General features: G+C 35.8%; 1 protein-coding gene and 2 long non-coding RNA genes across 3 annotated transcripts in view; 1 reads left to right on the forward strand and 2 right to left on the reverse strand.

The window, feature by feature from the left end:
- The first annotated feature begins 1,661 nt into the window (after window positions 1-1,661).
- On the forward strand, window positions 1,662-2,566 carry LOC143303452 (uncharacterized). The gene is made up of 2 exons (XR_013059794.1): window positions 1,662-1,867; window positions 2,401-2,566. It is a non-coding gene; the product is annotated as an uncharacterized LOC143303452 (long non-coding RNA).
- Window positions 1,866-6,404, reverse strand: LOC117155113 (uncharacterized). The gene is made up of 8 exons (XR_013059795.1): window positions 6,219-6,404; window positions 5,999-6,151; window positions 5,414-5,600; window positions 3,886-3,988; window positions 3,656-3,818; window positions 3,066-3,286; window positions 2,560-2,973; window positions 1,866-2,037 (listed from the first exon to the last, which is right to left on the reverse strand). It is a non-coding gene; the product is annotated as an uncharacterized LOC117155113 (long non-coding RNA).
- A 6,118-nt stretch (window positions 6,405-12,522) lies between these two features.
- LOC117155294 (uncharacterized) overlaps window positions 12,523-16,847 on the reverse strand; it is a 37,035-nt gene continuing 32,710 nt past the window's right edge. Inside the window, exon 6 of the mRNA XM_033331139.2 lies at window positions 12,523-16,445. Coding sequence (XP_033187030.1) covers window positions 16,153-16,445 — 293 coding nt within the window. The 3' untranslated portion in view covers window positions 12,523-16,152. The remainder of the gene's footprint in view (window positions 16,446-16,847) is intronic.

Consider the following 16,847-nt stretch of genomic DNA (forward strand, 5'->3'; position numbering starts at 1 on the left):
TTCGACGAACCAAAACGGACGTTATGCGTTGAATAGCCGTGAAAGTGAACCCTCCGCCAGACACAAAACAATCTTTCTCGTATCCCTGAAAAGGGTCTACAAGAATTTTGAAAGAAATTCCAGCGACTGAAAATCGAAAACTGTAATAGCTTCAATATGTTGGGAATAACATATAAGATGATCTATATTTACAAAATAAAAAGAATGCATATAAAATGAGATTAGAAATTTTATCGATTTGAGACATATGCTATATGTATATAATGTTAACTTTCTTATGGAGATTAAAAAATTTCATCTATTTAGATTAATTACAATTATTTCTCTTAAAGAATTATAAATAATTGAAACGTGGTACTCGTTTAATATCACGGAAAAGAAAGATTAAAGTAAACGTTTGTATTATTGAATAATTTAGTTTTGGAAGGTTTCTTCAAAACACAAAATAGAGAAAAGAAATTTTGTATATTGTTTACTATAGTATCACTAAATTAATTACCAACTAAAATATTACTAAATATCACTTTGTGATTCTTAAAGCGTATGCAACGATCTACAATGAAAAGTCGGGAAAGGGAAATGATTTTATAAGAAAAAGAAAGCTTAGAATAATGAAGTCACTGGTCCTAGGGACGACACAGCAGGTGGCATCGCTTTCGGAAAGACGAAAAAAATGTGTAGCGGCGAACTTTCACCGGTTAATGAGACGTTAATGCAACAAATGGCACTCCTGTGGTTAAAATGTAACTTAACGAATGTAAAATGTCACCGTCGCGATTGGACATCCATCTTGGAATGATTACTTATAATTAAGATTTCGTATTCGCTTTCCCCGAGATGAATATTCGATTATTGGTAAAAAGAAATATCAACTAGTTAGCCGTTTTAGCTATAAGGAAATTGTAAATGCGTGTGTATTCCATGAAAAGTTCCTCGTAAAGTAATCAGCTTCTCGGTAGAGCATTCGATTTAAGCGTTTCTCGCATTAACGTGTCTATGGGATAGCTATTGATACACTGCTGAGAAATTCCTTCGTGAGAAACATATAATGTAAGACTACACTTTTTTGTTTAGTGAACGACGAATCTCATTTGTTCGTTTTATTGAGAACATATTCGACAAAGCAGCAAATATTATTTCCATTTTTAAAGCGTATTTTAATTTATTTATTTACTTTGCGTTAATTGAATCACAGTCATCAGAGATTGCTTCAAGCAGTTTGATAGCTTGTAAATAAATTTGTTATTCGGATCCTAGAGGAATTAATATTATTTGTAACTCTTCTAAATCGATATACATATACATACATAGAATTTTGACTGTGATTGCAAAGATAGAATACAAGGAAAGAATACAAAGATACGCTTACATATTTCAATATTTTAGATAAAAGTTGAAAAACGCTGTATTCATTTTCTCATCTTTCTCTATCTACTCTATATATGGTTCCAACGATTTTAAAAACTGTCTAAATTTCCAAAAAATATCCACATACAGATTACATCGAGATCAAATTGTACATAAGTATTGCTGTAACGAATATTGATATGTTAACGATAACGAGACTATTTTTTAGTTGTTCTTGGAACTGGATAGTTTAAAAAAGAAGAGAGGAAAAGTAAAAAATAGAACCAATAATAGTAAAACGGATCGTCTCTGTTATGAAGCGCATTCAGCGAGCAAGTATCACGAATGCGGGAGCTGGCGAGGTAACGGAGGCGCATAAACCTCGGTTATGGTACCAAGATAAGTTCGAGCATAGTCCTAGTATGGTCATGACAGGGAAAACCACGAATTTCGCGAGAACAGACTCTGTGGTTATTACAAAGATCATTGGATTCCTCGAAGAAGACGCACCAAAATTGGAGTGAGCAATAAACCAGCGCATTGATTTTCAATCCTAGCTCGATGCTTTCCACGAATTTTCTAGTAAAGTGCTTTTCCAATTTGCTACGCTGCACAGAATGGCATGCAGTGGATACAAATCGAAATAATCATTGCCTGATATTGATCTTATTATTCGATAATATCCTCAGTCTGTAAGTAATTAATATACATGTAAACAATGGTTTCCCAAAATATCGATAGAGAATTAATAAAAATGGTTTATACATCAAAATATAATCGCTTGAAAATTAGCTCACTCTTTCATTATTCTTGTTTGTTAATTTTGGTTAAATAGTGTTTGTTACATTTTAAATAAGGAGAATTTGAGTAAGGATATGTATAATTTTAATTTCCAATTAAAAAATTCTTTCTTTCTGTAAAGAGTAATCAAACAAACGATTCAAACCACTCTATAATTTTGATTGTTCTGTGTCAAGGAAGTATTATATTACATTGCTATATAATTTTTCTTCTATTGCAAACTGTTATACTGAGTATTTTTTATTTCTTTAGTGAAATCCACTCATAATCACGACTTGGTTGAAGATTTCTGACCACGCCTATTTCAAGAAAATTGTAAAAGTTACATAAAAATGCTGTATTTCATTAAATGTCAGCATGATATCTGATGGGAATGAAAGAGAAGATAAAAGATCTCTGCATGATACTTACGAGAAATGGAAAAAATGTTCCCCTCATTGGTGCTCGGACTTCACCTTGTGTGCTTAGACAAAGAAAAAAAATATTTAAGATATTTAATTATCCAAACGATGCCAGTGAATTTTTGTCGAATGTCTGCAGCGTCGAATGGAGTCATTTCATTTTATCTCTGTACATTTCGTTCGTTTGCTGTAAGTGTACCAATACTGTTTGACATTGTTTATTTTTATTTTTTAATAGATTGTAAATTAAACGAGGATAAAAAAATACTCTGTGTGCTCTTTTCAAAACATTTTAGAGAATTGTTTTTCACGTCTCTTTAATTTTTACACCCATGCTTTGTGTCCATTACAATTCTGTTTTAATAATTATCTCCATTACGGTATCGCAACGAATTCCTTTAAGTAACTTCAGCATCTTAAAGACCTGGGTAAATTTCATAAATCTCCTTATTCGAAATTCAAGGAAATAGAAGATAATTCCACATTGGAGAGACTATTTATACTATTGTACGTTACCCGCGAAGAAAAATCAATTGAAACACGATGTCAAGCCACGTTATATTAGCATAACAAAACAACCACGTTAACCTCATGATTTTCACCCTAATATTGTGTAGATTTCTGTTACATTTCATTAGACAGGTATATTCAAGGGTTTCCGAAGCCCCATCTTTGAGAAATGCACCTTGAAATCGATGTCAAGCTTCAGAATTTCCTTTTATGGAAATTAAGGCTCTCTGAAAAGTGAAATTTGGTCGATTCACTGAAACATCGCTAGGCTGACGATATCGAATATTTCACTAATGATTTGTTTGTCATTCTTCGAATTATCGAATACGAAATGAGAAGACCACCTACTCATAGTAATTTGCATACAAGATTTCTATTCGCAGTCTCGATGCAATTTAAATAGATCTAATTATTGAATTTACTGAATTATCTGTAAGGATAGAATAATATAATTTCTAAGACAAATTTTATCAAATTTTTATAGAAAAATATGAACGTGAAAAATATTGAGATACAAGTAGTGTTTTAAAAGCCTAGTTAAAAATGTTGCAGTCGACGATGGCTTTCTCTGAATTATTAATGTTTCTGGTACCTACATAGTTCCGTGAAAAATACCTCCTAAGGGATTTTCCACCGTGGAAAATACTATGTTTGCTGTAATAATGGAGCTCACCGCAAGTTTCATACCACTGGGAATAGAATTAATCGTTTGCACGAGCGCGACACGCTTTCATCACAAACCCTTGCGGATGGATTGACCTCAGAGGAAACAATTATGATAAAAGAAAAAGATGACATGAGATTAATATTGAATATAATATATTACCTTTCTATATTTTTTGCTCTTGGATATTTTAAAATTAAATAATAATACGAAATCTTGGTCCATCTTTAGTCCAACTCAATTTTTCTGTTAAGAAATTTTCTACCTGCGAAAAAAATAATATGAAAAAGCTGTAATTAACTATATATTAAACGAAGATTCGTCTCAAAATTGGGAAACCGTTTAAAAGAAAGAAAAACAAAGATCATGTGTACTAGAGTTCAAAACGTTTAACAAATCATCCTATATACATCGTACTTTGTCAAACTATTACGAATAAAAAGTTCTTAATAATTGCGTAAAAATGATCATGTTTCGCATAATTTCATAATTTCATACAATTCAACCGGTATGAATAATTATCGCGTCAATTAGACAAGATGCTCCCGGTGGAATTATTAATAAATAATTAATAAATAAAAGCCACGCGATGACGGTGTTCTTCGATGTTGGAATTATCTACAAACAAACGATTAAAATAAAAATTTTACACGGTCGCGCGGGTTCCCGTGGAGACCCTTGCAAAAACATTTATCTGCTTCCCCGTCAGGGAATTCCTTTTCTAAGAACAATAATTTTAATCGTGACTTTTTCTACGTCGTAAGAAACATGCTCGATAAATATCGACGGAGAATTGTCCCTGTGGGGATGGTGAATAAAAAATAAGCTGACTTCTTTCATCGTGTCGTTCCTTCTAAATAATCGTTCCCCATATGTTCGTGACATTTTCTAGCACCGCTCGAATAATCATGAGCTATGCCATTGGAGACCAATGAATGGATATAATCGGAAATTTTGATGTTTTGAATTCTCCTCTCTTTTCGTATTTTACAATAATTTTTATTCCTCCGTTGAGATCTTTGTGACAGCGAGATAAATTTAGAAAGCAGATCGTTGGATATTTATGTCTAACAATGGCTATACTAATAGTGGTTATAACCAATAGATTATTATCTTTAGATTGTTATCTCGTTCGAAACCGTGGCTTATAAATAATCCGTATATTCCGTATTGTCAGAAGAATTTTATAAACAATACAATTAAATTCTGATTTTTCACGAACACCATTTCTTCAATTCACCCTAGAAATTATTTATATGTCATCCTCAAGAAGCGAGTCATTCAAAGAGTGAAGCTAATTGCATTAGTTTGCACGAGCATAAACTATATTTAGCAAAGATAAGAAGAAGCAATAATCAGGATCAGATGGAAGAGCCACAGACTTTCATTTTACGCTAATTGATGACGCGGGAAATTTTAATTTTTAATTCAATTAAGAATTCCCTGTTATGTAGTTTCTATTCAACGAAACAAGTAAAGACGCTCGAGAGAGTTTGACTTTCGATAATAACGCGAGCTCTCCTATTAGGAAGCGTTGGTATTAAAATGGTGCGAGAAATCGGTAGGTTTATACTCGGAAAGAGGCGCAGCCACGAGTTTCTGGAAGCAATTTTTGCAGCCGCCTCGATAACGAACATTTTCGTGCAACAGTCCGATGCTGCTCTGGTTTCCACGTCTCTGACTTTATTACCTATAATTATAGATGCAGCAAATGTAGTAAATCCCCGTTGCAACGCAGTCATTTGGAAACACGGCTTTTCCTTCGCGTCGTTAATCTCCGACTTCTACTCCACGCTCTCGGTTCATCGTGCCTTTATGCTTCTATAGGTCTTATGCCTTTACATGGCGTGATTAAGTATTTCTTTTCACGAGAACATCTGAAGAAATAGTTCCATGCCTTATTGAAGTATCAATGAAGCTTCTTTAAATCGATTAGTCAAGTGTAATACTGAATAAAATAGATTTAAATCGATTGGAATATCACCATACCTTATTGAAGACTTAATAGAGCTTATATCGATTAATTAATTAATTGTTATGACACAAAGTATATTTAAATTAACTTAATTCCTTTATACGAGTCAATTAAATATTTCTTTTCACAACAAAGTCCAGAGAAAGACATAGCTTATCGAAATCTTACCAAAGCTTATCTAAATCAATTAAAATTAGGTGTCATTAAATAATGTAAACATAAATCAAATGAGAATATTATTCTACATGGATCGATTAGCTATTTCTTTTTACAAGAACATCCAGAGAGATATTTCCATACCTTATCGATGTCTTAATGAATCTGCCTTATCTGAATCGATTAATTAATTGTCATTAAATGATACAGGTATCGATCGCTTAAACATATTTCTCTACATAACCTGGTTGTGATATGTACACTTTCATTCATAAATATTAGGTTATTTTCGTCGATCTGTAGTGAAAACACATGAATGTTATTCAAACGCATGAATTAATAGTAAACTAATCGTAAGCTATACCTATCTATACATTCTATGAAACGAGAGTCGTATTTGTCCTTTTCATACAATATTGGGCCCTTTTCTTACATTAAGAAGAAAGTTGAGACCCCAATTAGAGGGATGCGCAGTACGCAAATCCACAAATTAATTCTATTAATTACCCTTTTTCGAAATAAACATTTGATCGATTTATAGATCTCGAAACACTATCGCCACGTAGCTGCAAAAAGGTGCAACTAATTTCCATATCTGTGCATTGTCGCACAGTGGTGCTTTGTTTACGTTCTTTGTTGCCATCTATCGAATCCGGCTGGAACTGCGAGAAAGTAACAGGAGTATAGAATGTGCGAGGAGGTATCTCAACTTCTGTTAGACAAAGAGCGCACTACTGTGCGAGAAGGACGGACACACGTGACGTCACAAACAAAGACAGCCATATTGTGCGACAAGGACAGACGCATTTCTCCCTCTAATTTCACGATTATTCGTCAATTACACTTTTCCCTGGTAAAATTTATGAACTTTCAGAATCGCACGACAAAGGTAGAGTCTCTGGCAAGATTCGCACACCAATTTCGACCGGAATTTCCCTTTAATTAATTAGTTATCAACAATTATCGCAGCAAGTGTCGCGGCTATCACGGCACGAATCTGCGATTTTCCATAAATATCAACCTTTTGTGGCATTGATTCGCTCTCTAAGGAATTGTGGAAGCTTCCTTAGATCCTACGCTAAGTTCTTCGTGCGTAAAAGTTCGTAAATTGATTACGCGTAGCGAAAACTATGCGAAAATTCACGGCGTCGCCCCTTGGTGACGAGGGGACGTCCGTGGATAATTGTTAAAAACTGAGTAATTAGGCACAAATTCCGGTCAAAAGCGATGCCAGAATGTTGTCAGGGATCCCTTCTATATTCTACGATTCCAAAAGTACGGGAATTTGTCCCAGAAACGGAGCAATTGATGAAAATTCAACGAATTAGAAAGAGACGTATGTCTGTCCTTGTCGCACAATATAGCCGTCCTTGTCTGTGACGTCACGCATGTCTGTCCTTGTCGTACAATGTAGTTGTCCTGGTCTAACAGGAGTTGAGATACCTCCTCGCACATTCTATGTTCCTGTTACTTTCTCGAAGTTTCAGCCGGATCTGATAGATAGCAGCAGTCCGATAGACAAGGAACGCACCATTGTGCTACAATGGACAGATATGGAAATTAGTTGCACGTTTTCGCAGCTACGTGGCGATAGTGTTTCAAGGTTTATAAATCGGGCAAACAAGTGAATTACAAAAGTGAAAAGAAAAGAGGCGAATTAAGAGGAATAATTTACGAACTTCCCTATGCAAATGTACTGAACGAGAATCTGTGCAACGAACTCACGTACAATTTACGTTATATTAATTAATTCACGACTTTTTCGGATGTAATTTAAAGCATAGAGCCTGATGAAACCTGTATTATTACATTTGAATGAAATTATTCTTGCAGACGTTCAGCATTAACAGAGCATCATCATATAATCGCCTTAGTCTCGATACTCGATGCAATAATCGTTAATTACCCATCGATTGAACAGAAATTCACAATGAAAACCGTCCAAGGAAATTCGTTCGGTGTCCAGTCTTTGTTCCACGGTCCCAAAATCGTCTAAATCTTTCGCAGAAAAGGCTGTGGTCGATGAACGTTCCGTAGGATTGGAGAGAGAAGTATATCTCTGTCCTTGTCGCGCAATACGGCGCTCCTTGTCGCACTAACAGTAGCTGGTACCTGCTTGCAACGTTCTACGTTCCTGTTAACGTTTCTCGATTTTCAGCGAAAAGTCGTGCTTCTCCCTAGATGACTGCAGTCTCAGTAGCGTGTTTATGCCCGAGTTTAGAGGCATCGGGATGGCTCTGACCCTCGCAGTTGACTAGCCCACGGCTATTTTTCCTGCCTGGATCTAGATTATTTCATATTTTGTTGCTTCTATTAATTTATATCGGCGGATTTATTCGATTAAACGTCAACCAGGTACGTAACGTGGTAATAATTATTTCTCTCTTTTCTAAATTATTTTATTTAATGTTGCAGCTACCTTTGAAGATTGATTGCTGGCTACTACCAGCAGCGACAAGTTAAACAATTGTAAACAATCGTATCACACGGACTTATACGATATTTCACTCGAATAGCAAGTCATTATTTCTTCACAAACATCTAGGAAATTTATATCGTACTATGGCGGAGGTGTAGTCGGAGCTAGGTGGTGAAAACAGGAGTTTGCGTTTCGCCCCGGGACTACCGTTGGACTCGTCAGTAAGGCTATGTTCCTGCCTTACACGTAGAGGGAGTCTCGCTAGATGCGGTATTTATATCATGCGCCTGTATATTCGACCGCTAGCGAGATAGGCAGACTCGTTGTCGTCGTAGCCCTCTGGTGGTGGCGGTTGGTACTCGCGGATCGCCCGGCATGTGTCGCGCCGCGTTGATACCGATTCGCCACAGTACCATTGAACGTATTTATATTGGGTGGAGACGATCGTAGTACAACTGGATAGAAAATGATCCTACGCGAAGAAAATAAATCGAAGATATAGAATAAAAGCTTGTCGTACGAAACAAACGTTATAGACTATAGCAGAGAAAAATATTCGACGGTATTTGACAAGCTTTTCTTCGCTCGTTCGTTCTACGTACAAGCGTAGATTCGCAAGCAAGTCGAGAGATTGCGGCTGACGTGGGTCGTGACGTGGATCGACGAACAGGAAAATAATTGGAAAAGCGTAGCCGCGTATTCTCGCAACTTGCTCGTGCGTACGAAACGAACAGGTGACCCTTTATGTTAATACGTCTACGATGATAAAGAAACTTCTGGTCGTTAATTTAGTGGCGCGATACGCATAGTTCGGGCGAACATGACCATGTCGAGTCGTAAATCTTGTTAGCCAGTCGTAGCGAAATTCCAAGCGTATGAATATTTAATTTCGCGTACGTTCATTGCAACGGAAGCAATCTGTAGCACTGGACTGGATGCTCCTGTTGCTTAGGCGAACGCAGGAGAAACGAACGGAGAATAGAATGGAATTCACAGGCAGAACTGATTTTTACGGTTGCACTTGTTTTAACATATGCGCGAGAATGAAAAACAGTAGTAGAAACTATAGGAAGAACGTTTTATGGCTCTTTCTAAACTCTGTACGCTTTATTGAATTCCGAAACTTCTCTAATTAATTACAATTAATCGTAATTTCGAGTAATAGTTAATTAATAATCGATACGAAGAAAAACACAAATTTTCTAAATATTAATGTTGAGATAATTGCCTCAAGAATAACTCTATACCTTCTCTTTTGTATATCCATGACCTGTTTCGAAGAGAATAGAATGTGGCGAAAACAATTCAAAATAAAGAGAGGTGCATATTATTGTGCCCTTAAATATGAATTATGTATTGGGTTACAAGGTCTGGAAACAAAAGAGCTATAAGTAGATTTCTATTGCTGTTTCTTGTAGCCTTCAGCTAGAGCTACACACCAAGGCTAACTTCTTGCTAATGTCCTTTGCTAGAAATACACGAACGTGCTCCCTATCAATAGCTTCTTCTATTGTATTATAACATTGTAAGAGCGAGGATCTGGATCAACATACACTCAACAATTAAGGATCACTTGTTCGTAAGCGTATCGCGTAAACTTTTCCTCCCAGTTCCTCGCGTACATTGACGTATTTCAATTACTTGTCCATTGTGTTTTATGTGAAAATTTAGTTGGAATAAATAGCGAGGCAAAAGCGAGGTGATTTCTCGTCCGTTTCTGGTCCCACGATTTTGAAGTCGATTTTTGTGCCAAATGATAAGTTGCGAGACGTCGATCGCTAGAAATTTTCCAGTCGAGCTGACAATTACTTTCTGAACTGTACACAGCGGCTGAAAGATGTGAAAATTCGTTAACGCGTCAAGTTCTTACTCTTCGGTCCATTTATAGTTCAAAAGATTGCTCGTTCGATTTGCAGATTTTATTGAAACGTTTTGGTAGGTGATTGTTTGCCGTGTCAGATCGATAAAACGTTCTGACAAGAATCTGTGGACCAACGTCGGCTAAGATAAAGGAAGAACACGATATCTGCGGTAATTTATCTTTTTTTCTATCGCGCTTTCATCGCATATCCTTGCAAGGAAGCATCCGCCGTTGATAATACGCCCCTAAGGCGAAGGATAATCGTCGATAATCTATTACATCGTCGATCCTGGCTTCGTGTTTCTTTTTTTACCTACCTTTTTCTCACCTGCTTCGCTCGCAGGCTTCTAAAGTTTCCACCAGAAACGTTTCAATTTCGAACCATCGTCTTTCAACCGTTCTATTTCAAACCTATTTTGAGGTTAGATCCACAAGAGGTTAGTTCCACACGAGATACTTGAAAATATGTTATTTTCGTGTTGTGTTTTCGAAAATATAATTTTAACGTTGCTCAACTTATACGAAATAACACGAACGAAAATTATTCCATTCGAGAAACGCTTATTCGTAACGCGTGCATTTTTTCTGTGTGTATTCGTTCATAGATCGACACAGTTTCTCTTCGTTGTATTATTGTTCACGGTGTCCATTTCAACCTGTCGTTGACGGCGAACAAAAGTGTTGAGGTTGTTGACTGATAGAAGAACGAGTGGATGAATTTGTAATATAATAGAAAAATGTATTGAAATAAATAAAGGTATAAATATAACGTATAAGATTATGCTGATCCAGATCCTTACTCTCTTAGTGTTACTATACAATAGAATAGACAGGGAGCACGTTCATATATTTATAGCAAAAGGACATTACCAAAAAAGTTAACCTTGTAGCTTTAGCTAAAAGCTACAAGAAACATAAATAGAAATCTATTTATTAGTTGCTTTGTTCCTAGACTTTGTAATCCAAAACATAATAATAAGGGCACAATAATATACACCTCTGCTTGTTTAGAATATTTTTGTTTCACTAAATTTTATTTTCTGCCTAGGTCTTCAGGTCTCCAGGTCACGGATATACATAAATAAATATGTAGAGTTTTTCTTGACGTAGTTACTTCGACAAAAAGGAATTTTCTTTTTTTAACGTGACTCCTTCTTTAATGGACGCCTTTTCTTCTTCTTAATGAAACGTTAGAGTCATGACTACAACAAGGATTCTATTATAGCAAGTAATACGCTATAATCCTTTACATTTTATTTATCGAATCCTGATTGTCTTACTTTTATAATTATCTTTACCACTGTGTTATTCGACGAACTTTACGCCATCTCTTTCTCTAATTTTATTTTACTTTGCTCGTCTCCCCTTTCTTACTTACCTTCTCATTCCCTTTTACGCTATTCCGTTTGGCCTTTGTTATAAAAAAATTTCGTATAAAAACCACGTTATATATTTACAGACCACAAGTTACGGGATCACCTAACAAAAATATTAAGATTATGAAACAACGCGAATTGTAATTGTATCGTAGAAGCATGAAGCTCGTCATCCGCATAGCGTGACGCGAATGGCTGTAGAAAAACGCTATTGTTTACCGACTCGTTATTTATATTGCGACGTGTCGCAGTGAACTACGTTAACTGTTATAACAAAGATAAGCGAAACGCTATGGAACCTACACTCTTACACGATTATTCGCCTCACGTGACCAGGCAGCGAGAATGGAAGAAATTATTGATGATACCTTTCGAGGACCTCTCGTGAAGAAGTGTTAGCTGCGACTCTTCCAAATAAAACGCGATTATTTATTTATGCGGTCATTTTTCATTTAGGAAACGTGCTTCGCGCGATAAATTTTATTCCTCGTTTTAATTACCTTCAAGATAGAGTAGGTTTAAAAGCATTTCCAACTTTTCACTTGCTCGGTTACTTATTCATCGACGATGAGTCACTTTTCATTGACAATCGGGCGTTTTCGGTTTTTAAAAACTGTGAAATAACAATTAGCGTGGAAATGTCGCAGTTTCACCGTGTTAATATCTACTTATGACAATTTCAGAAATTCTGCTAGATTTACGATCAGTCACTTTTCCTCTCTGCTATTTCTTCGTCGAAGAAGTATAGGAAGATCGTAGATACAGTAATGTCACGGTTTGATTATGTTGATCGTCATTTATGGTAATTTCGTAAATTATACCGTGGAATAATTACAATTGACAAGGCAGAGAATTATGCTATTCGCTTGTTAAATATCGACGATTCTTATTCCTGCAAATTCACGCAAGTTGCTACGTTCTAATATTTTATTACGTAGCGATCATAACGTTGATTTCTAATCAAACGAAAGTTGTCTTTCTATATCGCAAAGAAGAAAAATGTATATAAATGTATTTTGTAAGAAAAACAATTTATTCAATTGATACCATTTTTATACCAATTATGAACATATTTTTTGGTTTTACCGATTAATACAAGTCCCTCGCGAATACGCTCGACAATCGCACGCCTCTCACGCTCTCATACGATTAAATCTACTTATCGATCTATCGGTCTTTCATCCTTATCTAAATTTCACTAATCGTTAACCCTTAGATCATCGTTTTGTCATAATCGAACGTTCCAAAGAAATTTACAGAATTCACTTCGTTGAAAAATCGTGGAAAATCAGTGGCTATGATATTTGCCAAGAAGGCAGATCTTAAAGATCCACGTGGTCGTGAAAACGAATTAATTACAATAGTTCCAGGGTTAAGATCGATTATTCGATCGAATACAACTCTTTGTTCGTCGACGTATTAAAATTCGATAATTACGGTCATAACCATAAGACGCGATCGCACGGTTTAACAATTATTTCGACGATTGTAATTAGAGACATTGAAAAAATATCAACTTCTTACGGTGATGTCTCGCTCTCAATTGGACGATCGATTAATCTTAATAGTAGATATAATACAATTCGTACGTACGCAAAAAAGGACCAAAGTCTTTGGTGAATTTTCGGGCGTGGCGATTTTTTACATTTTCACTGAATTTTCATCTCGACCCGAACAATACCATTCGACTAGGTCCGACTTATAATATATCTTTGGTCCTCTAGCCGCTATGATTCTTTGCCAGACATCGAATTTCTAGTGAAATCGTTTAGTCCTTTCTTTTTCCTTTCTGCCTCGTTTCTCTCCTAATTCGACGAGAACATAAAATTATTTACAATACATCGTCCCCGAATTTTTTCTTCTCGCAATTACTTTTGTGCAATTAGTACAATTTGAAGGGCGGAACGTATCGAAGAACAGCGCTTAACTAATAATTTCTTTAACGAGTGGTTCCAAGCTCGAGAAATTGCCGATAAAAAGATACAAGTTTCCGATTTATGGGATTTTTCTTTCAACTAGATCGAATTTAACGCGAGTTTAAAAGTGCGCGTCTTTTTGTTCATTTCCTCGGGCAAAAATCTGTTTTTTGCTTTCGATGGTACCGGTGGAGTTTCGGTACTTAAGCAGAAATTTTTATCGCAAATAAAAAGCACATGAGATTTTGTCATTTAATTTCTCTATGAGAATCTAAATAAAACTAATATTAATTGCACAAGATGAATAAACATTTCTTTGGCTTTGGAAAATACAATTCTTTTTATAATTTCTATACATTTCGAAAAAGGAATTTTACAAGCTAATAAAAAATAAGACTTCTACCTAAACATAAAATTAACATTATCCATACGCATTTTTTACAATTCTAGATATAAATTTCGTACATATTTAAAAATATCGCGCGAATAATTGCCAAGCAATTGCATTGCTTTATTAAGAAAAATCCGCTTATTTTTTTATAATAATTCATCTTCGTATTTGCGATCAAAAATTCCTAAACTAAAAAGTACGATGAAATAGCGTTATTAATAAAAACGACTAATTTAAATAAGACACGTTCCATTGAAATAGACCTTCTGTCCACTCGTGAGTCTGATTGCAGGAGGTAGAAATAGTAAAAAATATGAAAAATACCGGGCAGCATGGTGATTATTGCGGCACGACTGTACATTTAATCGATACTCGATCGATATGTAATTATTATATAAAAACACACTTCGAAAGAACTTCTTACTTTCCAATCTCTCGAGTGGCAATTTAATTACAATTAGCTACACTTTATACTGTATCTTCGTTATCGTCGTCTCTTTTAGAGATGACGATAGCATACAAAGTTTTACAATATTCAAATTCAATTATTTTTCGTCCCACAGATTTGATCGTCGAACGAATTCACTTTATATTCATTTTAATAATCTCTAAAGGAAAAACGAGCTTTTCTAAAAATCAGATATGTTACAAGATTGTTTATACATTTTTTCTTACAACACTAACAAATGGTTTTCATATTTTTATATGAAATACCAAGATCTACGGAATTATACTTCGCTCGACACATTGCCACTCGAGCGATTAAGTGATTAGCAAAATCGCTTCTAAATGTAAATGAGCATACAACTAAGTATTTGAAAACCCTGCACGTGCAATTGGTAACGCTGGCTCGGATATAATATTATACGGATTTATACGCGCCGATATATGTGTACACACATGCAAACACACGATAGCGTCTTTTCTTTTTCGCGAAATACGCCGCTGAATTTCATACGTAATATCGAAAATCAATACTCTTTTTTTTTTTTTTTTTAAACTAAAGAATTCCATAGTCTTCTATAATTTCTTTAATTTTTCCTAAATACGTATCTTTGTACGTTACACGCACGTATATACGTGTACATATGTATACACACGTATCTGCTTGCTTCAATGCGTGTATATATATACATATATATAATTATATATATATATAATTATACACACATATGTATATATAACATATAATTTTTGTCAATATATATCTATATAAGATGTATATTTATATATATACATGTACGTTACATACCGAAAGTACAGCAGTAATGGACGGCTGAAGGTTCCCTACCTCAAAACAGTGGTCGATCTCGTAACACTCGCCGAGGACCGCTAGTTTAGCTCGAGAAATATGCAAAAGCGTGCCTCCCCTAAGGCGTTTTTTCATTGTTGAACAGCTCGCAGGTATACAAGTACCGGTTATTAACAGGGCCAGCCACTTGGAACAGGTGTCTGCCTACATCTAATACGTTCGTTACGCAGTTCGAATCTTCCTTTGACGATAGAAAATGCAAATTTGTTGCGTTCGAAATATAAGCGATTGTTCGTGGAATGCGTGATTCTTCGATCACGATGGTCGTACTTTTGTCCGCTTTGAATCTCGATCGAACTACCGTGCATCGTATAAACGAGCATTCTTCCTCGTTTGTTCTTCCGATCTTTTAATATTTCCGTGTTTTGTATACGAGCGTGAACAGAGGGTGTTGAGAAAGAATGTAACGTTCCAAAGACGTGGGAACATGTGATTCGAGTCGTTTGGAAAAACGATAGTTCTCTTCTGTACAACGTACGATCGTTGGTTGTACTGGAAGTTACGAAATTTGTTAAAATATGATTCTTTCATTCGTCACGTAGCAATTGCAATTAAGAGTAGTTCATTTTTGGAGTCGATTTCGAACTTTTATAATATTTCTTTCGATTGGAATTTCTCTTCTTTAAGAAATTTCTCCGAGGATTGTTAAAATCTGAACAAAGTGTAGCTTTACCAAGTGTAGCTACAGCAACATCCCTAAAGAATACTTGAACTTCAAATCTACCGCAGTTACCGAAACGAGAATAGATTTCATATCTATTTGATACTAATAACACACGCTCTTTTTCTTATCTTGTTATCTTCAACAAACCTCTCAACACCCTACACACATACTGTATCATCCTATCCATCCATTATCTTCCAATTTGCATCCGCATATCCATCTCTTCCTTATCTCTCATTTTGCTATGTATAGTACTTCTCTCTCTTCAACTGTGCCTCTTCGGCATTCACGCGGGGACAAAGAGCAAGAAGAAGGAAATGACAGGCAGACGGTGTTCGTGACAAGATCGTGAAAGAATCTCAACTATTACCGGGGACAGGTATCATGTGATAACCGGGGGCAGGTTGTAGAGGAGGAGAGTGTTTGACGTTGGCGGGCTGCGAGGGTAGTTGGAGCGAGCGATAATCGAGCGCCGGGGCGGCTGGATGCTGTCCTTCTCGATGACGTCGCAGATCCACCTTCCTCTGGAACGCCTTGTCGCAGAGACCACACTGGAACGGTTTGTAGCCCGTGTGCTTGCGCATGTGCGTGATCAGATTGCTGCTCTGGGAGAACGCCTTGCCACACACCACGCATTTATGCGGCTTCTCACCTGCAACAGCGATTTACGGATGGTTTCACCTTAGAAATTTGAGAAACTTTGAAACTCGCTATTTTTACTCATCTTCTTTTTACAGTTAGTCAATTACGAAGCTTGCTGTCTCCTCTGTCTCGTGACACTTTCACGTTGTTCTTTAAACGATTATTTATCATTTCTGACGATTTTACCTGGTTTCTTTAGTATATTTCTTGGTTACCGTAGATATGTTCATAGACAAAGGAATTGAATAAATCACAATGTTTTTCCCTATCATGTGTTATAATTTTCTCTGTGCTTATAATTCGCGATAGTTAAGCTTCAACATTTATATTTGTTCTTGTTCAACCTTGCTATGATACTCGAATTTTTATTACTTGTTCTACGTGTTGCTTCAACGAGCAAGAGGATCTTTAA

Source organism: Bombus vancouverensis, chromosome 12 (assembly GCF_051014615.1).
Source record: "Bombus vancouverensis nearcticus chromosome 12, iyBomVanc1_principal, whole genome shotgun sequence".
NCBI lineage: Eukaryota > Metazoa > Arthropoda > Insecta > Hymenoptera > Apidae > Bombus > Bombus vancouverensis.